This window comes from Alosa pseudoharengus, unplaced genomic scaffold (assembly GCF_046254945.1).
Source record: "Alosa pseudoharengus isolate Yale_2024_CS ecotype anadromous, Long Island Sound unplaced genomic scaffold, YU_APseudo_1.1 YU_APseudo_1.1_scf_24, whole genome shotgun sequence".
NCBI lineage: Eukaryota > Metazoa > Chordata > Actinopteri > Clupeiformes > Clupeidae > Alosa > Alosa pseudoharengus.
This window is the reverse complement of record NW_027468689.1, coordinates 8,790,333-8,810,607: the sequence shown is the minus strand read 5'-3', so window position 1 is coordinate 8,810,607 and position 20,275 is coordinate 8,790,333. Positions and strand designations below refer to the sequence as shown.

The 20,275-nt window shown below is 42.0% G+C and overlaps 3 protein-coding genes across 4 annotated transcripts; 1 reads left to right on the top strand and 2 right to left on the bottom strand.

Moving 5' to 3' along the window:
• Positions 1–21: 21 nt before the first annotated feature.
• On the bottom strand, positions 22–12,733 carry rbbp7 (RB binding protein 7, chromatin remodeling factor). The gene is given in 13 exon segments (XM_076303050.1): positions 22–532; positions 535–585; positions 932–1,042; positions 1,853–1,910; positions 2,386–2,462; positions 2,930–3,007; positions 4,431–4,557; positions 6,932–7,092; positions 7,432–7,547; positions 7,734–7,907; positions 8,624–8,769; positions 11,731–11,875; positions 12,563–12,733. Coding segments are annotated over 13 exon segments (1,338 nt in total). The 5' UTR covers positions 12,579–12,733; the 3' UTR covers positions 22–454.
• Positions 12,734–12,834: 101 nt separating this feature from the next.
• zrsr2 (zinc finger (CCCH type), RNA-binding motif and serine/arginine rich 2) lies at positions 12,835–17,652 on the top strand. Of its 2 annotated transcripts, XM_076303044.1 has the most exons (11): positions 12,835–13,037; positions 13,350–13,429; positions 13,548–13,626; positions 13,875–13,983; positions 14,116–14,202; positions 14,675–14,713; positions 14,811–14,932; positions 15,071–15,284; positions 15,386–15,441; positions 15,525–15,634; positions 16,613–17,652. In XM_076303044.1, the coding sequence occupies exons 1-11, from the start codon at positions 12,997–12,999 to the stop codon at positions 17,524–17,526; spliced, it is 1,851 nt and encodes a 616-aa protein (XP_076159159.1). In that variant the 5' UTR covers positions 12,835–12,996; the 3' UTR covers positions 17,527–17,652. The 2 variants fall into 2 exon arrangements, with proteins under 2 accessions (XP_076159159.1, XP_076159160.1); XM_076303045.1 differs by lacking the exons at positions 12,835–13,037; positions 13,350–13,429 and having other exon boundaries at positions 13,563–13,626; positions 13,879–13,983.
• Positions 17,653–17,830: 178 nt separating this feature from the next.
• ap1s2 (adaptor related protein complex 1 subunit sigma 2) lies at positions 17,831–20,262 on the bottom strand. The gene is made up of 5 exons (XM_076303051.1): positions 20,114–20,262; positions 19,471–19,649; positions 19,172–19,280; positions 18,924–19,061; positions 17,831–18,526 (listed from the first exon to the last, which is right to left on the bottom strand). The coding sequence occupies exons 2-5, from the start codon at positions 19,647–19,649 to the stop codon at positions 18,479–18,481; spliced, it is 474 nt and encodes a 157-aa protein (XP_076159166.1). The 5' UTR covers positions 20,114–20,262; the 3' UTR covers positions 17,831–18,478.
• Positions 20,263–20,275: the final 13 nt, after the last annotated feature.

The window sequence follows — 20,275 nt, the reverse complement described above, 5'->3', positions numbered from 1 at the left end:
ATATAAAGTGAAGAGCAATGATTTAAAAGTTATTACAAAACATTTTATTGCAATTCTCATCAGGTTAAGCACAAAAAAAAAACTGAAGAAGAGAAAATGTTACCCTGCCATCTGGCCCTGAAAGGGTGTGTCATATCAGGATGCTGTGACCTTAGATTGCATCTGTCAAGTGCATTTGTTGAAAAATAGCCACTCTCATCCCCTCTACAATGCGAAGCTCTGTTCAGGCATGACCATGAAGGACGAAACTAAGCCGGTGGTAAGAGATCTGGAGGCCATTCCAGCAACACCGACCCAACACTGATTACGAAAGGGATTGTTTCAATAAGGACCAAATCAACCTGCTGTTGGCGGGCTGAAGAGGGATAGAGTGGCGCCCACTATTCTGTGGAATGCAGAGGAATAGAAATTAGAGGCGGAGAAACTAAATCGGTTTCTTGCAGCTGAGGGGCCTTCAGGGGCCTCTGAAGTGCCAGTATCCCCAATCCCCCCTCAACTGCCCCACGGGCAGCGGCGTTATGAGGCCTGCCCCTCCAGCTCTGAAGCAGGGGTATCTTGTTCCTCATCGTTGTAAATATTTTCCGCCTGCAGAAGAAAATATAAACAGTTTGTACAGATAACCGTTCTACATCAATAGCACCATTTCGGAATAAGACAATTAAATCATACAAGTAAGCCAATTCATCTACCTATAACAAGGTAGTAACATAATGAGGTTTATAAGAATGTTAGAAGACTAAACCGGAAAACAGGTCTAATCAAATACACTTATTTATCATTATTCATACAGTGTGTCAGAATTAATGTTATCACTAGCGGCTGTGATGACACCCGTTTTCCAGTTTAAACCTCATTGCTAAGAATGCAGCCATTCACAAAGAGCAAGAACTACGCAAAGCAGCAGTTCTCCTGCTTTACTCCTGACACTCACCATCTGCCAAACCTGCATGATGTTATCCTCTGACACCGAGCAGATCACCCATGGTTCATTGGGATTCCAAGAAAAGTCAGAGATCTTGGCTGTGTGTCCACCATGAATAAACTATGTGGATGACAAAACAAGGACCAACAGAAGATTTACAAATCTGTCCATGGGTGAGGAAATAAATCATGCTAATTAATAGCAATCCTAATCCAAATTGTTACGTCTGAGATAAGGTGTGGGCCGATGGACGATCGTGATGGTTTACAGACATCACGATGGGAAGCAACCATTGTGATGCCATTCCTCCACAAGCCAGGCACGCACTAATTCTGTAAACCCTGCTTTAACATAGGCTAAAACATAAAAATGTGTCCCTGGAAATGAAGTTTAGCCTAGAACTGATGCATATGCAGAGTACTTTAAAGACTGTCAGCCAGAGAGTGCAAAAATGACTATCTATGTGAAACTACCTTCTTATTCAAATATTAGTCCTGATTGTGACATTGTTATTGTTTATTGTCTTTTTTTTTTTTTTTACATGTCTCGCGCTGTACATAGCTCTTATATTTTTTCCGTGGTAATCAGGATTTGTTATTTGTAAAAGTTGTTTGCTGCTTCCTGCCTCCAGTAGCCTGGACTGTGCGATCACAGCCCCTTACTTTCACTTTCTGCTGCCCCTGTCATAGTCGGCATGGCCGGTAATAACGTTGTATGAGGTGCGTTGCATATGAGCTATAGACTACTAACAATGTGTAATATTCCGCTGGTTGGTGCACACGGAAGTGTTCAGATTGGTTGTCTGTCCATGTTTTACGCGGATTTCACTAGAGCAGATCTTGCACACAACTTCGGTAGCCCAAGTCTCTCAGTTGTCCACTCCCCTCCCCCCCCCCCCGGCAATATCACCAATGGATCTCCAGGACTCACCAGGAGCTCAGGAGGTCCGTCCTCTGCATCCTCAGCTGACTGCTCCTCCCCGATTTTACTGAAAAACACAAAACACCACTCAGACACAGCACATGATTTACCCCCCAGTACCAAACCACCACCATACCAAGTCTTCAGTGTGGCATACCGTTTACCCTCCCCCCCATACCACTGTTTACCCTCTCCATTCCAAACCACTGCCCCCCCCCCCCCCAATACCACCGTTTACCACCCCATACCAAGTCCTCAGTGTGCTGTACCTCTGGGAGGTATAATGAGAGTCTCATATTGCAGGATCACAGACCACAGTTATGGGATTGGCACCAGAGTTTAAATCCGTAACCTCTGACTGGCACTGAGTAAAGCTCACTGGACAGTGTTCAACTTGGATGGAAATGGAAAATGGGAGTCATTAACTATACTGACTATACCCACCACCATTACCATGTCAACAGAACCTGATTTTCCCGTTTGTGGCGCTGATGGAGGACAGGAATGCTTTATTCTAAACAGCAGCGAGGGTTCTATCCTACCTCAGGTCCCACACATTGAGTCGTCGGTCCGTGCCACTGGATGCCAGGATGGTCTCGTTATGAGGGGACCATTGTACCTGCCGGAGAAGTCAGTAAAACATCACTGTCAGTGCAATAAACCCCTGGGCAGCATACGCTTTCAACTGAAAAAAGCAAGATTTAAGGGTAATTCACACCAAGAACGATAACGATATACTATAAGCAAATATCGTTCTTGTTAATATGAATGACGGATGTTCACGCATAAACTATAACGTCATGAAGAATGATATTGTTGATATCACTTTCAGAGCGATTTGGAGAACGATAAAAAGCTAATCAGAACCCATCAAATTTTAGCCGTCACATTCATTAACACAAGGAGAGACTTTGTTTATCGTTGTTCAGTGTGGAAGCTATTCATTATGGTTATAGTTATCATTATCGTTCTTGGTGTGAATGACCCTTAAACACACACATCTGTAGAGAGGATGGTGGAATACAGTGCAGACAATTTGGAAATCCACGATGAAACTAAAGCTACATACTATTTATAGAGTATTACCTGGAAGATCTCATCCTTGTGCGACTCAAAGGAGTGCAGCTTCAGTTTCAGGTTGCGGAGGTCCCACAAAGCCACCGTCTAAAGAAAAGAAAAGACACGTTATTCTACAAATTCACGTTACGATGGTCTCATAAAGCCACCGTCTAAAGAAAAGAAAGGACAAGTTATTCTTTAAATTCACGTTACGAAGGTCTCATAAAGCCACCGTCTAAAGAAAAGAAAGGACACGTTATTCTTCAAATTCACGTTACGAAGGTCTCATAAAGCCACCGTCTAAAGAAAAGAAAGGACAAGTTATTCTTTAAATTCACGTTACGAAGGTCTCATAAAGCCACCGTCTAAAGAAAAGAAAGGACACGTTATTCTTCAAATTCACGTTACAAGGTCTCATAAAGCCACCGTCTAAAGAAAAGAAAGGACAAGTTATTCTTTAAATTCACGTTACGAAGGTCTCATAAAGCCACCGTCTAAAGAAAAGAAAGGACAAGTTATTCTTTAAATTCACGTTACGAAGGTCTCATAAAGCCACCGTCTAAAGAAAAGAAAGGACAAGTTATTCTTTAAATTCACGTTACGAAGGTCTCATAAAGCCACCGTCTAAAGAAAAGAAAGGACACGTTATTCTTCAAATTCACGTTACGAAGGTCTCATAAAGCCACCGTCTAAAGAAAAGAAAGGACTTGTTACTCTTCAGATTCTGGTTACGGAGGTCCCACAAAGCCACCGTGCTGAATAGCATGAATCAAGTTCATTGCTGGTTACGCCCCTTGGAAATCGGAAGTGAATTAAAAGATCCCCCAAAAACACATTCCTAATCTCAAACGAGATTTGAGAAGAGCCTGCCAGGCTAAGAAACCATAGCAGGGGGGTGCAAAACGTTATGACTTCGAACTTGACCCTGCATTTAAACACCCCATTTACAAAAATGATACCTGTTGCTGTGCTGCTGCTGTGTTTCTGACGGCTCCCACACACAGCTGCGTTCCGTCAACGCATGCCAGTGGGTGTTCCCGACGGTAGCTATGCAAATGACTTGAAGTAAAACCTAATGTGATTGGTTGGTGCCGTCCGTAGATTGGCTTGATTGGCCGGTGCCGTCTGTCGGTGCAGCAACAGCTGAACTCCTCAACGCGAGCGGCGGGAGAAACGCGACGCGACGGACCCACAATTCAGTTCGGCAACGGATCACGTGAGCCCATTTAAAGTGAATGGGATGCGTCTCCAGCAACGCGATGCACGCAGCTGTGTGTGGGAGCCGTGAAAGGATTCTGTAAGAACTTAATGTACAACTACAGCTGAATTTCACCACTGGTTGAGTCCCTTGGAAACCGCAAGTGTGTCGTTCTTCAGCTACTGCGCTCCCATCCCCAAATAAGTTTTCCTTCACACTGTACAAATCTTGTAGATGACCTGTTTTAATATCAGAAGGGCGCATCTCACCTAAAAGGTGAGGAGTTTACATCCATGAAACATGATTCTTTGAAACGGGAAATCCGCAAACCTTGTCAGCTGAGCCAGTGGCCAGAATGAACTCGCTGTAGGGGTTGAAGGACAGGCAGTTGACCTCTGCGGTGTGGGCATCCACCGAATGGCTGGGCTTTGCTGTGTTGTTAGATCGAGTATCCCAGCTATAAAAGAAAGATCAAGAGAAAGAACATGTGACACAGTGAAACGATGCAATGCCCAACAGATCATGTATTTCACATCACACCACGCATATTGAGATGCTACTTAAAGGAGATGAGTCCTTTTTAAATTTTTGTTTAAAACATAACAAACAAAATGACCAATAAATAACAAATAACTGAATGTGAAGGAAAAACTATTTTTAAGTAATACCAAAATGTCCATGGTTTGTCTTGCCCAGATTTCCACTAAAGATAGCATGATAACTAGCCAGAGAACCCTACACATAGCTACTACAGAAATATCCTCCACACATTGAAATTCTGATTAATGTAATACTAATCAGCTCTTCTTCAACTCTGTCGGTTCATCATGACCCGTATCTTTATTGCGTGTTTAATTCCTGCAGCTTTTTAGCGTCTTTTTTTAGAACCCCAAGTAGGCTACCACAGACGCAAAATGCCACCCAGCTGCAAACCTGCCCCTACATAATTTGTTGGCACACTCGCTACTGATATGCTGACGGCAACCCATCCACGTTTCCGAATCTTCACAAAATTGACTCGGCAACAGTGAAAGAGATAATCTCAATGCAAACAACGTGGAATAGGCTACAACGTTGGTGTGCATGACATTGACTGAAATATTTTCGGTCCTTGCATGACTAAACAACTGATTTAAAGGCTAATGCACCAAACGTAAGCTGTCAATTATATATAAAAAAAACTGTCTTATTTATCCAAGTGAAGCTAGACGTGATTCAACTGGTAGCCTATATTCCTGGCATAGCACATAGCCTAGGCCAGGGGTGGGCAACTAATTTCCCCAAGGGGCCACATGACAAACTGGGACTGTTGAGGAGGGCCGGACTCAAAATACCAAACTCAAGTCTGAACTCAATTCTGTTCAATTCTATTCTGTTCTTGTATAACATTAAGTAAATCATATGGTTTTGTTTACTAGTCGTAAGAACAGATGAAAATGTGAGGGAGACAAAGGAAAAACAGCAATAGGCCTATTTAATCTATGTCCATCCTCATTCCTCAAAATGATTTTTTGACATTGACATTTTTTTCAGTTTTCAAAGACTGATATAAAAAAGTACTACAATATCTATATAATTAGGCTAGGTCATGAAAATGTGAAGGAGTCAGTACAACCGATAGGCCGTGCCACCATTTCATCAACACTCAGCAATATTTCATCATTAAATCATTACCATCATTAAATTAACTCTATGCAGAATTAGACTACGAAAATGTGGAGCAGACAAGAGTAGGCTGTCATTAGTTAATCAACATGCACAAAGAAAACTATTTTAAAAATGTAGGCTATGTTTTTGCTTTAACTTTATGCACATAACTGTGATTGGTGAACTCGCTCTGTGTGTTGAGCCGGCTGCTTCAAGCAACCTGTGGGTAGTAGCATCATACTAGTTCGCTAACATAAGCTTTGCAAATAAACTCAGACATATTTTGGTTACAATTACGGGGTTATCCGATTGTAAACTGTCTATCTGCCAGTAACGTTTTGAAATGAACACTTCGTATCGCCAACGAGCAGCAGTAGGAGTTCGTTCTAACAACCTTTGCGGTGGTGAGCGACGCAGACATAAGAGACACAAAACTTTGAAAGGTTTACGCCGACGTAAAGGCAACTGCATTGTGTCGACGCAGAAGCATTTTTCTATTCACCAGCACATCAGTGAGGGTGTTTACGTCGCCGCATCCACGCACAAATGTATGGGCGTACAAATAGCAGTCGCTTTCAAAATAAAAACAACGATATTGATTTGCATGCATTATCTCTATGCTAGGCTCTTGACTATTGTTCTTTCACGGACCTTACGCGGGCCGGTCAGGGAAAGCCCACGGGCCGGATGTGGCCCGCGGGCCATATGTTGCCCATGTATGGCCTAGGCCTACAATGTTGAATTTAAAAGTTCAACCAAATATAATTGGGCTTTCCGAAACAAGTTACTCTGCCCTCTCCCTACTCCCTTCCACTGTTTGTGTGTTCTACGGCAATGGATAAAGTGAGTCGAATGAGTAGAGGGAGGGCAGAGTAGCTCCTTTCAGAAAACGGCGGTCTCTGGTCTCCGGGCGACATACACAAGGAAGTGTGCGACATGATCTGCTCAAACGTGATACATTTCTAAGCAGAATTGCAATGGGTGAAGCAAATTTCCATGACTTTTCCAAAATGTTCGGGGTGTTTTTCGTTTTCCAAAACTTTTCCAGGCCTGGAAATTGCCATTTTCAAATTCCAAAACTTTTCCAGTTTCCCCCCCCCCCAAAACAAACCCTGGATATCTATGGTACCTCTATCTCTCTATTTTTGTCATCTACTCTGAAGAGCGAGACTGGGGGTTCTCACATCATAAGCTTCTGGTCATCCGCCACAGAGCCAAAGAGGGACTCGTGGAGCAGGTGCCAGGATACATCTTCCACCACAGCTGTGTGTCCAGTGAAGATGGTCTTAGCGTCGATGATCTTCCCCTCCTTCGGACTACCACTGATGTCCCACAGGCAGATGGTCTGGAAAACAGACAGTGTGTGTTACAAACTGGATCCTTCATAACAGCACAGTAAGGTGCAGAATAGAAATTGAGATTTCTCTGGGAATTCATGTTGAAATAAGGGCTGTGTATTGGAGAGAATCTGAAATTGTTAAGGATTATAGCTCTGGGAATTCATGTTGAAATAAGTGCCCGTGTATTGGAGAGAATCTGATGCCAATACGGATTGTAATGAGGTGCTTCAATACATTGCCATACTGTAACTAAGGTGATATTTTAACCTATTTTAAGGGAGAAAAATGTAACTGTGCATGAGAGAGAGAGAGAGAGAGAGAGAGAGAGAGAGAGAGAGACTCACATGGTCGTCTGATGCGCTCAACAAGTTGCCGCTGAGGTTAGGGTTCCAGGAGAGGCCGTAGCCCTCTTTCTGATGCCCTCGCAGCCTCAGGTCTGGACTGCACTCTCCACTGGGGTCTGTACCCAGAACACATGGACGGACACAATTTAAAAGCTGGTCACTGGATACCTCTCTTACTCATGTAGACACATTGCATATTGATCACCAATTAAAAGTCTTCACACAGTCTTTCAAAAAGTCCTTCTATTGTCATAAATCACTTGTGTTCATTGTAATTTCTAGTTTGAAAAACTGTGGATCACCTGGTTTGGAGGGGTGCTTGGTGTAGTCAAACACCAGAACATCGGAGGTGGGCGTCTTTGTGGCGATAATGCAGGGGTTCTGAGGCATGTAGCGTGCACGGTTCACCTCACCCTCATGGTTGATCTTGATCTCAATTTCAATCTTACCACTCACAGATCCAAAACCCCCAAACTCTACAGAGAAACAAAAACACCTATGGTTAAGTGCGTGTGAAGACTAGATGAAAGCATTTCAAAAACTAAATCTATAATAGATCTAAACATCTTTAATCATAACAATTATAGAAAAATATGATCCAACCAGGTACCGTAAATTTAAATTGATAAAGATTATGTTTTCAAAGAAAGAATTTACCTATGAACTATGACCTTACTAATGTGAGTCATCGTTTATATACCCTTTAATGTAACCTTTAATCTCATTCTCTGAGAGCACATTATCAGCAGCATTTAGATATAACATACAGATTACATAGGAGCATATAGATACATAGCACATGCATGTTTTTTTTTTCTCTGGGTAAACTGATATATCTGAATCAGAATTTTCCCGAGTACTAAGGATGCCGGGGATTAGATGTTTCTTGGTGGGCAGTGTTCTGTGTATGCAAATTCCACCTTTAACAGTGACCTTCCTACGATGTGTCTCAAAATTCTGTAACAGGGACTCCAGACCCATAAAATAAGATATTACGGATGACCATACCTGCTGGAAAAAAGAGAAACACAGAAGGTAAAGCACGTTGTTGGCATATATTTGGATCATGTGATTTCCCATTCCTTCGTAAACAGATGTACTTAATAAAGAGACAGTCCTTTCTAACAAGTTACTTGACACTAGGCACAGAAAAAAAGACAAAAAATACAAACAAACAACAACAAAAACTCACCTCCTTTTTCACTGTCGTAATGAGAAGCGTCAAACTGTGCATCATCATTAGGGATCTGGACACTCGCAATAACCAAGTGATTTTGTTCGTCGGAGGTGTGTGTCCCCAACACCAGCCTGTGGACAGCGTAGTCCTTTCCCTCTGGTCTACAAGTAAGTATGAGATGCCAGTTGTCAAATTATCAACGAAACATTATTTATCAAAATTGCATGTTCAAATGCCATATCTATTAACTATAGACCCTTTGATGGTTCACGTCACAGAGAAGATTTGTGTCAGTGTGCGGGGTCAGAAAGCTTCCCATTGAATTGTGTGTGTGTGAATTGATTAAAATGTCAAGGAAACGTCAAGAAAAATGCTTACTTGTACTACTTTTTTGCATGTATACACGCTGGTCTGGTCAACCAGATAGCCGTACATGTCGGGCTAATGAATCTTTGGCCACTTGCTAACGTCGGTTACCCATTCTGTTATCAGCTTAGGTCTGAGGATCAGGCAAACATTAGCTAAGACTAATTTAGTTTTTTTTATATAGCTAAGACTAATTTATTTATTTATTTAACTAATTTTCACGAGTAAGAGCAGTGCCAAGTTCGACGTTGTTTTGGATAAGAAATGGAAAAGATATCGGTAAATGTCGGTAAAATAGGCACACATTGGCTTTCGCCGCTCTACTCTAGCCACTCCCCTATCAGTGTGTTTGTGTGTTAACAGCATATCTGTCGAACCGTTTGTGGGATTGATTGCAGACTTGGCAGGTGTCTTGCTACGGGCACCAGTAAGCGCAGTGTCAAGTTTGACGTTGTTTGGATAAGAAATGCAAAAGATATTGTTAAATATATTGGTATAAGAAGCACGCGTTGAGTTTCTCCACTCTACTGTAGCCACCCCCCCCCCTCATATAGCACAGCGCAGGACTAAAGACAGGGAGAGCGGCGTGTTGGCAGCACTGAATCAGGGCACAGAACGGGTCAAGATGTTTGGATGATTATCATGTCCGACATCAACAGTAAAGATTCCCTGTATGCAGTTTGCTTGCATAAAATGATTCTGCGGATTTTGCAAAAACACGCCAACAAACACGGGTATACAGTGGCTATTCCCAATGATATAAAAATGATGTGCAATAATGCACTGACACTTCGAATGGCCTTTGAATAAACAAACGACTATTCCGACTGCAAGGTCCCAAATTGAAATGAGCGATAGGCTAATGGTCCCGAATTTCAACGATGTTTCAGAATGCCAAAAGTTTTATCAAAGCTTTAGGTTTATGTAATTTCAATCACCTTTGGCAGACAGAGCAGGTCCCTTATAGGCTAGAGATTGTTGAGTAACATTGTTGCAAATTTCATACGATGATGCATCATTCCACAAAATGCAGCTATGCCTAAATTCAGCTTACTGCACATTAATTATAGGCTAATATATCATAATATAATATTCAGTATTCATTATTGAATGCTTAGCTGGAATGATGTTTTCCCCATCATCCTATTTTTAAAGCAGGCATACCTACGGGCATGTAATTGACCTATCACAAGCCCCGCCCATTGAGTGCGAATGAGCCAATGGCAGTCCAGTAGCTCCGCACATGTAGACAAAGTCCAATCAGCTTCACCTTACGGCTCCATAGAAATGCATTGGGAGCCGTGATTTTTTTTCTGGTTTTATGGGATTGTATAGTGATGTAAATTGAAAAAGGACGGCCAAACGACATGTGTGGGATTAACGCAACACCGATACACAGAATAATGCTTTCAATCTTGATTATGCTTTTTTGTAATTATGTTAAATTAGATTAAATTCTCTCCTCCCAGCTCTCCCCTATTTTAAGCAAAGGGTTACTCCTTAGCAAACCACAATGAAACAGTGCTCCACCACATCTATGGATTATTTATTATTTGCAGATTATTTATCTATGGATTATTATTATTTGCCGTATCATGTTCCTTACATGACATGACCTGGTGCCCTTGTAATATGCATGCAAGTCTATCTAGCACAGCTAGCTATTAATATCAGTGAGTCCCATAGACGGCCCCCCGTCTAAGTTTGTCACCCAACAGACCTCGATATTCATTTTTTATACATGTGTCTCCATGGCATAGTGGAGTTGTTCAACAGATTAGAAATGAAATCAGGTCCGTGGCTCTGTAAAAGAGCCTCTTGGGTTGTAACTTTTACAGACAGGCTTACAGCTACCATTGAAGTTCTAGTCAACTCCGGTCTGAGCTGTTGGACTTAGCAACAGTAACTAAGTGGGGCGGGACTTCGCGAAAGCTCAATTGGCCTACGGTTTTTCTACAGGAATGGCATGTTTGAATGGGCACTACACTGTTTAATTACAAATGTAAACGGCAGGAGTTACTGAATGGTAGAGTGACTGTCTGGAAGTGTGGTCTACTGTCAGATTCTTTGGCAAGAAACTTTAGGTGTACATAAATGAATGACTATACTGAAAAGAACCCCATGTCTAATGAGAATTATGGTGGAGGGGCTGTGATATTGTGGGGCTGTTTTTATTCCCAAAGGCCTTGGGAACCTCATTAAGGTGCTTGGTTTTTCCTCATTGTTTTCATTGTGAGATTACAATAAATATATTATTGTATTGTATATATTACTTCAACTTTAACAGAAGTGCCAATAATTCTGGAAGGGTACAGTCTGTGGTGGTGTGATGGTCTACTACAGCAGTGTTTCTCAAAGTGTGGTCCGGGGACCACTGGTGGTCCGCAAGCTAGCCCAAGTGGTCCGTGAGCAGACGTGGTAAAATATAATATAGATGAGTTGTTTGCAATATTATAATGTAAATCCAAACATTTCTGCAACACTGCCTATGTACAGTAAGGCACGCCAGTGTAAATCATATAAATTCTCTGACACAATAAGCAAGGTGCAAAGACAATCAGTGAGTAGGCCTATTGTGTAATTTACTGTTGAAGTAGGTCTACTTTTTTTTTTTTAGCTAGGTGGTCCGTGAGGCTATTTTTATTGATTAAGTGGTCCTTGGTCTGAAAAAGTTTGAGAAACACTGTACTACAGTATGTGAAAGTTATTTTGTCATCGGTTATGTTATTACCACTCATGTTTTAGTTAGGTCTTACCTGTTTACATCGGGCAGCCACTGAACTGTGAGACTGGGCCATTCAAGGGCGTGTGTCATAACCAGATCATACAGAAACGGAGTGTTCTTTTTCCAAATTTTGTATTCTTCGTTGATGACCCTCTCCTCCACAGCATCGTCATACACTACAAGTATGATATTTATTAGAAGGCCATGAGACACCGATAGAAAAGCATGTCCCTTCACAATCATTCATCACAATCAATACATTTGCATAACATATTTACCTCACACTGAATCATCTAGAGTACGTTGAATAAAAAGTGATGTAATACCTCACAATATGTGCAATTAAAAAACAAATTATTTCATTTATGAAATTATCGTTTAAATTCAGAAAAGCAAAACGGCGAACGCCAAGGCTTTATGATGCAAAAACAACAAGCAAGGTAGATAACGGCCCATCCAGAGTTAACGTTATATGAAGTTAATGCCTATGATAGAAAATGTTTAACTAGGAGCTCTGCTTTTAGCTGTACTTGTATTAAAGTTAGCTGATTAGCTATTTATGCTAGCTAGCTAACGTGGGTTAAGGCTAAGTTTGTAATATTGAAAACATCTATGCAATTGAGCCATCGCTTCATCTGTTGTGAAAATAATAAAAATCATGCGTTAGTAGAACCGAGTGAAAGAGCAAAGTAAGCGAGAAGGACAGACGCATATTACTTAACTTTATCTTGCAGCTAGCAATATTACATTGCTAACTAGCTCGGCATTACTGCACAGTTCTAGCCAGCTAACAGGAGACCAACCAACGCCACAACACCGGCACAAAGCATGGGAATATTCACATCCAAACTATATCAACTTACCCTCTTTATCTGCCATTTCGACAGGGTGGGGAAATTACACACAAAAGCGTGAGACACAATGCTCAAACGCTAAGTAATCTCGTTCTTCTGTTGAATTTCAGAACCAAGCAAGCAGATTGTGTTTTAATTCAGAAGATTTGGCTCCACAGTTCTTTTCATCCGGCGCGCATCTAGTACGATTGATAGCGCATGCGTCAGGCGCGACGCTTTCAACTCATGCGCAGTAATTTAGTGCAAATGTTTACAGTTAGCTTGGTTGCAGGCTGACATTGAATAATGTTCATGTATTAGTGTTATTTACACACCGGAAGACATTAAGTCTTGAAAATGATCTTCTGATTCTCTAGTCGGAGAGGATCATAATTTAACAGAGACTGGAGAGAGGATGGAGGCTTTCAACTTTGACCCCAGATAACATTACATTGGACGCTAAAATGGCAGCCGTTGTGCCGCCAGTATCAACGACGTCGTTGAGGTTTGTATTAAAAACGCCAAATTTAGCCCATGGCTAAAATAATATGTGTACTACCCATCTAGATATCTGGCCTCGAATAATGTGTGTGCCATATGCACGAGCGGTCTTGTTGGCATTTAACGTTAACTACTTAGCTTATGTTACCTCGCTAGCTGATGTGATGGAGTGTCGCTCTCTTGGCTTGGTAGTACTGTCTGTAGACGGTGAACTAAACGAACAACTTCAAAGTCTTTTAATTAAGGCTCATAAAGAGTCTGTTCATGTTCACCCAGCGTGTGTTTGTGAGTGCTGTACTGTTCTACGTCTTTCCAGCCAAAAGCAACGACGTGCTGCCCTTAGAAGAGAACGAAGGAAGAAAAGGCGACAAGCAATTGCTAAAAAAACAGTCTCGGGTAAGTTAGTTAAGTTAACTTGCGTACTTGTTTGTTGTCATTTAACTAATGTCAATTGAATCCATAACACCTCTCTAGCTACCAAGGCGCTTACAAGTCAGTCAATGTTACTTTACAGACCAACCAGACTGCCAAGAGGATGACGAAGGTGAGGGTAGCGAGGATGACGAAACAGATGCTAAAGCCGAGGAAGAGAGGTGAGTGCATCCATTATACATCTGAAATTCCTACTTTGTCTTTATATCAGTTCTACTTCAACTTATCTACTATGCTTTATCTGTTCACAGATATCCCACCTGCATACATAGTCTACCTCTAGTTTTGAGTGGCTCATAAATGCTGTTGTATTCTAAAATGAAACTGACTAATTGATGTAATCACAACATTCCGTGAAGAAAACTAATTCTGTTGTCATATTTACATTGCCTCCTCATCATTCACACAGGCAGAGATTACACGAGCAGTGGCTTGAAAGAGAAAGACTTGCCCAGGAGGAATTCAGGATGAAGCAGGAGAAGGTGGAGGCTACTAAACGCAAAAAAGAAGAGGAGGAGGTGAACTTAAAGCCCCTACATCTGGACAAAATGGCGTTGGATATATTTAAACGTGGACATGTGTGTGCATTGTATGATGTCACATCAAGGTTACTGTATTCCAAAACGTTTTCTTTCTTTTTGCCATTCTAGAACAGAATTAAAGCAGAATGGGAGGAACAGCAACGGAAAGAGAGAGAATCAAGAGATCTAAAGCAGCAGGCGATGAGAGAGAGAGAGGTGACTCATGCTCTGGGCGGATAAAAAGACAGATATCCTCTGCCAAAGGAACAGAACAACTGAAAACAATCCCACTTGTGGGGGAAAAAATATATATAACTTAATTTGAGATTAAACTAAGATACCTGTTTGTTGTTGTGCTGTGCAACTGTTTCCATACATTTCCTTGACTTAAGATGCACATAATGAGACAGACCACCAGGTGCCTGCCTCAAGAGGAAGAGAATGTATCTTTTGTCATAGAATGTTGTATTTATTTTATCTATTTTAATGCTCCAAACACATAAGTAAGCGGTGTATGTTTGTGTACTGTATTAAAATACCTGTCTTTACTTACTCTTCTGCAAATTCAATTTTCAGGCAAGTTGTCCAAGGGCCCTTGATGGTGTATGTTCTTAACAAGTGTTACAGATACTTTGTAGGTTGCTGCAGGTTTTTTCATCCACCCCACTATGTCTTTGCACCATTTTAGGAAGCTGCACAGAAAATGCTGGACCAAGCTGAAAATGAGGTAGGATTTGGTTGCTGTATTTCCCATCCTTAAGTAATGCACTCAGATTGTTGTGTATTTATGGTGTGTTCTGTCTTTTTTACTTCCAATCCCATAGCTGGAAAATGGAGGTCCTTGGAGGAACCCAGAGGCCCCGGCCCAAACAGACATTGGCACAGAGAAGGACCGAGCCAACTGCCCCTTCTTCCTCAAAACCGGAGCCTGCCGTTTTGGGGACAGGTAGATCAAACCTGAAAATAACATGCTTTTGGCCACATAAATTCTAATTTTCACTCAAGTTCTTTGTACAGTTATACAGTGCAGTAAAACCATGGCAATGGAAGCAGAAATGGCTCAATGTTCTTTGGTCCCTCTCAGGTGTTCCCGGAAGCACAGGCACCCTGCCTCCAGTTGTACTCTGTTGATCAGAGGGATGTTTGTCCACTATGGCATGGAGCAGTCTCGGCGCGATGACTACGATACAGATGCTAACCTAGAATATAGTGAAGACGAAGTCCACCAGCAGTTCCTGGACTTTTATGAAGATGTACTCCCCGAATTCAAGAGTGCTGGGAAAGTTATTCAGTTTAAGGTAGTAACAGTAGCTCATAAAGGTGATCACTGTAGAACTAATACATGCAGATGGAAGAAAGACTGTCTGTGAAAAACGCTTTTGTTTCTCTTTCTTGACAGGTCAGCTGTAACTTTGAGCCCCATCTGAGAGGAAACGTGTATGTTCAGTATGCCACGTAAGTGAAAAATTAGGGAGACTTCATTGAACTGCTTCGTGTGTATTGTGTCATTTCTCTAAATGCTACACATACATTTGCAGGGAGGAAGACTGTAGCAAAGCCTTCCTGAAGTTTAATGGACGATATTACGCTGGAAGGCAGCTGCAGTGTGAGCTCTCACCGGTCACCAGATGGAAGACCGCAATATGTGGTAGGCACAGTTTTTGTACACTTGCAGCCAGCCTACACCGGGTCCGCACTCGGAGCGCCCCGTTCGCAGACCGTCACAATAGACTATAATGGACAATAGATTTTTTCGAATGTGCTGCCATCACGCCTGGTGTAGCCAGTTCCATTGATAATAGTGGAAGCTCATTGTTGCAGCAGATGCTCCACGAACAAAACACTTTAGCCTGCCTATTATCACTGGGGTTTTCTCATCTGTCTTTTTGTCTATCCTCCCTTCCGTTCTTAGCCTCTCCTTATAATTAATTTTGTGAAGGAAACCAGGAAGGGACTATAGGAGGATGGAGGAATGAAGGAGAGACCGATATGAGAGTTGAGATGTCCTGCTCACTCACGCATCACTTTTAAGAGACGTCAATTACTGATGATGCGGCACATCACCTCTTAAGTTAGAATAAACAGACACACAAATTACAGAGAATGAGCTTTTACCGAAGCCTAAAAATGTCATATGAACATGGACTCTTCCCACTTATTGACCCTGATAATGAGGTAATGTTTAATAGTTCTCGAGACATGAATGAATACTTATTATTCAATGCGTGAACAAAACAGGCATTTAAAAAAAAAAAAGTTACATGGTAGTTTGTGATAATTCCAGCATATAAAGGTCCTATTTTGGTCTATCTACTAGTTTATCGACGCAGATAAATCCCTACAAACTTGTTTGAAATCAAAAGGTGACAGACGTGGGAGGGAACCTTTTACCTTGGCAGCTTGGACCAATGATCGCACAATTCCGACTGAAAACGTTTCCGCGTAGGATGCTCTTGTGTTTCTTCGTGTATCGGGCCTTCCACCTCCCTCCTCGGTCTTGCCTCCTCTGGTTACATTTAGATGAATGAGATGTCCTTGATGACGTCGGGCTTTGAAAAGCCCATTATATGTTGATGAAGGACTATATTATGGATGGCTGTAAACATGATTTCCCCTCTCCTTTCAGGCCTGTTCGATCGTCAGAAGTGTCCTAAAGGAAAGCACTGCAATTTCCTCCATGTGTTCCGGAATCCCACACGAGAGTTCCTCAGGGCTGACCAGGACTTCCATCTGTCCCCTGATAGGGACAGCAATTTCACTGGCCGGTTCTCAGAACGGTCATGGTCACAAAGAGGCCACAGCCCGGACAGGTGGTCATGGAGACGCTCTGTAAGGCGGAGCCGCAGCAGGGAGAGGCGGAGCCGCAGCAGGAGTCCGGAGAGCAAGCGGTCACGTCACGGCTGGTACAATAAAGCCGCTGGGCAGAGTGGACGACCCCGGAGAAGCAGAAGCCGAAGCAGGGGAAGACACCGGTCCAGGAGCAGAGATCGGAATGGGGACAGGAGGTCAAGAGAGCGGTCCAGGAGCAGAGATCGGAATGGGGACAGGAGGTCAAGAGAGCGGCCCCCCACGACATCGAGATATGCAAGCACATCTAAAAGTACAGAAGAGCCTCGTAGGAAAAGCCATAGAAGGGACAAAGAGATCATAGAGGACCTCACAGGCGCCGCCACCACTCCGCGCCACAAACACTCGAAGAAAAGCAAAAAGAAGAAGAGCAAGAAGAAACACAAGAGGAAGAAGAGTAAATCGCCGGGTGGAAGCTCATCAGCGGAATCTGGCAAAGACACAGGGGACGAAGGTGATGACCAGCTCCCTGCCCCCCAAGACGAGGGATCCACTGATCAACACGTTATGGCACAGAATGAGGACTCCATCCAGTTTTCCCTCACAGAAGAAAAGGAAGTTGCCAATCAGTCTCCCTCTTTGGAGGAAAATGCTGGTTCTACAGAGGCTGAGCTGGTGCTCACTGATCCTGAAAAGGAAATGATTGATCTCCCTGATGTTCAAGGTCAAGGTTTAGTAAAGGATACTTTGTAACTTCTGAAAATGAAAAGCCATGTGTTCTCACTGGTTACTTGGTGAAACACAAAAGCCAATGTGTCTGAAATAAGTTGTAATATTAGGTGAGGTATAAACAAATTGCTTTATTTTGTGTGTTGTACATATGTGTAAATAAAATATTTCTTAAATACTTGTTTTGTGTTTCTGTCCAAGATAATACATTCATTTATATATTTATATTTAAAAGACTTAAATACCTGATTGTCTAACAATATTTTTTGAAAAACTGCCATGGTCTGCATGTGTAAGATTCTAAGAGTAATTCCTTTGGACTCAGGTGAATTGTTTGGTAATGTTTAATACACATACAGTGAGGACTCAAATCCACATACATAATGACTGAAGCACTATACTTATCGTAATGTTAATACTGAGGATAGATGGAGACGATCAAGACAAGTCTAAAAGGAATGTTATTTGTTTTCTAATTTGTAAACATAAAGCTACACTATTCAAATGACACATGGAAAAACGCATTGCAAAATCTACGTAACAGTGTTTAGGTCATGCTACAGATAATCCCAGGCCCAGTTATCCCTAATGCTAATTATCTTGTCTACTGAGTCGTCTTCAGTCTGTTTGCCTTGAATGGCAAATACACCTTTCTTTGGAGACTACATTACGTAAAAACACACAATAGAAACCGTAAAAGAAACAAGTGTCACGTTCAGAAAACGTACAAATTGAGATTGAGTATCTTTAAGGCAGTGGATGGTTGTCCAGTCGGTTTTTTTTTTTTTCAAATGACACACATATAACACTTCTACCCATACCAAGGGCCAGTGGTGTATGTCTGGTCAGTGTTCCCTGCAAATACATCCGAAAAGTAACTGTACAAATATGCACAGCACCAACCAGACTAGCGGTAGTGTTTTTTAAATGGAGAATTACACGCAACACTAGATCCGGGGGAGGGGGGGGGGGTGCTTTATGTCAGCCCTATCTCCTCCAGGACACTGCGTGGCGCTTCAGCTTCCTAAAAGAACCAGAGCAAAGAGAGCCATCAGCACCACAGACTCTCAGTCATCACAATCTCAACCAAGTCCTACCGATTTAGATGATTTTATATTGCTGAAGACAAGAACCACAATTATGCTATACATACTCTGCATGAGCCAAGCGAGCAGCTCTACTCATTTACCTACTAAGAAAGGCAATACTTGTGTAGTGTGGCACACTACAATCCTAACAGAGAAAAGCTGTATGAGAATGTTGTGTCTATTCCATACCATAAATACTAGTACCTACTGCCAATTAGTAGAAGACCAAGCCATACCGTAAATTAAGTAACACAAATCTGTGATGTTAGCCAACATGAATTACAATCACACTCCTCGTCTTTTGTAGATTTTTAGATGCTCAGCCCCACTCACCTCTTGAAGCATGTCGGCCTGTTCAATGGCCTTGAGCACATTCTTCTTGGAGGTCTCTTGTGCCTCTCCGCCAAGGATGAACTCATCCAAGATGTAGTAGGCCTTCTCAAAGTTAAAGATGATGTCCAGCTCACAAACCTAATGCAGGGCAATGATGCAGGTTGTTCCATGAACCACACCCAGAATGTAGAATATGCAGGGCTACTTCCTTCAGTGAAATGCAAATAAATAATAAATAGAAAACTCACACTGCCAAAATACTTGTCTAGTAGCTCCACATAGCGATGGATAATTTCAAGGGTGATCAGCTCGTTGTCCTGGTCCTCCACAGCACAGCAAAAATACAAACTTGCGTATCTATAATAATGACAAGGCCATGAGCTTGGTGTCCTTGGACAATGAGAGTACAATGGGTGCTTTACTCATAACTGAGCCTCATCAAGTTCAACTTGACCTTCATTTCTAAATAAGAGATTTCATGCTCTGGAAGCCACAGGGCCTACAGTCTAGTTCTTCAGGCTCTAATGGGGTTTGATACTGAACTCACCTTTTGTAAACGATTTTAAGATCCCTCCACTCCAGGAAACTACACATCTTGGGCTTGCGAGCCAACACCATTTGTATAACTTCACGGGCGATCTTCTTCTTCTGAGTATCAGCTATGGGCACATACCACTTCTGCAGCCTCAGCTTACCCTGGCGACTGAACAGCAACATGAAGTGCATCTGCAAGACAGCAGAGTTAACGGTGCTGTGCATGGCCGCCAGCTCAGGGGGGAATGGATATCAAGTAAAGCAATAAAAACATGTCAAAATAGAAGGCTATAGACTACAGGCCCGGAAAGATTCTTGAAATTCTAGAAAGTATCTGAAAAGGTGAACTGAATTCAGAGGGAAACGGTGCCGTACGAATGACGCTACTCATGCTGCGTCGTGGCATCGAAAAAATAAATCAAGTGATTCGCCTACTTAGTATTTACGTAGGAAATATACAAAGTTAGTAAACAGCAGTACAGTATATACTCTACGTTTTCAAACGACGACGTAATAAAAGTTAGTTGGATAAATAGATAAATAACAACTATCTCGAAAAAAGAGCTCTCTTGAAACAAAGAATAGCTGGCAAATTAACTCCCCATAGATTTCGTTGTATATAACTGAATTCATGTTTTAAGGAGAAGAGCACTTACCTTTACACTGAAATATACCAAATTTTGCAGAACATGTGCGAAGGAGAATGGTTGAACCGCTACATAAACACTTTCAAGGTGGAGTAAGATGAGTTGAGATGGTTGTGGCTCATCTCTTTTTTTCACTTTCCGCTACAAACCTGATTGAGAGTTGCATGTCAT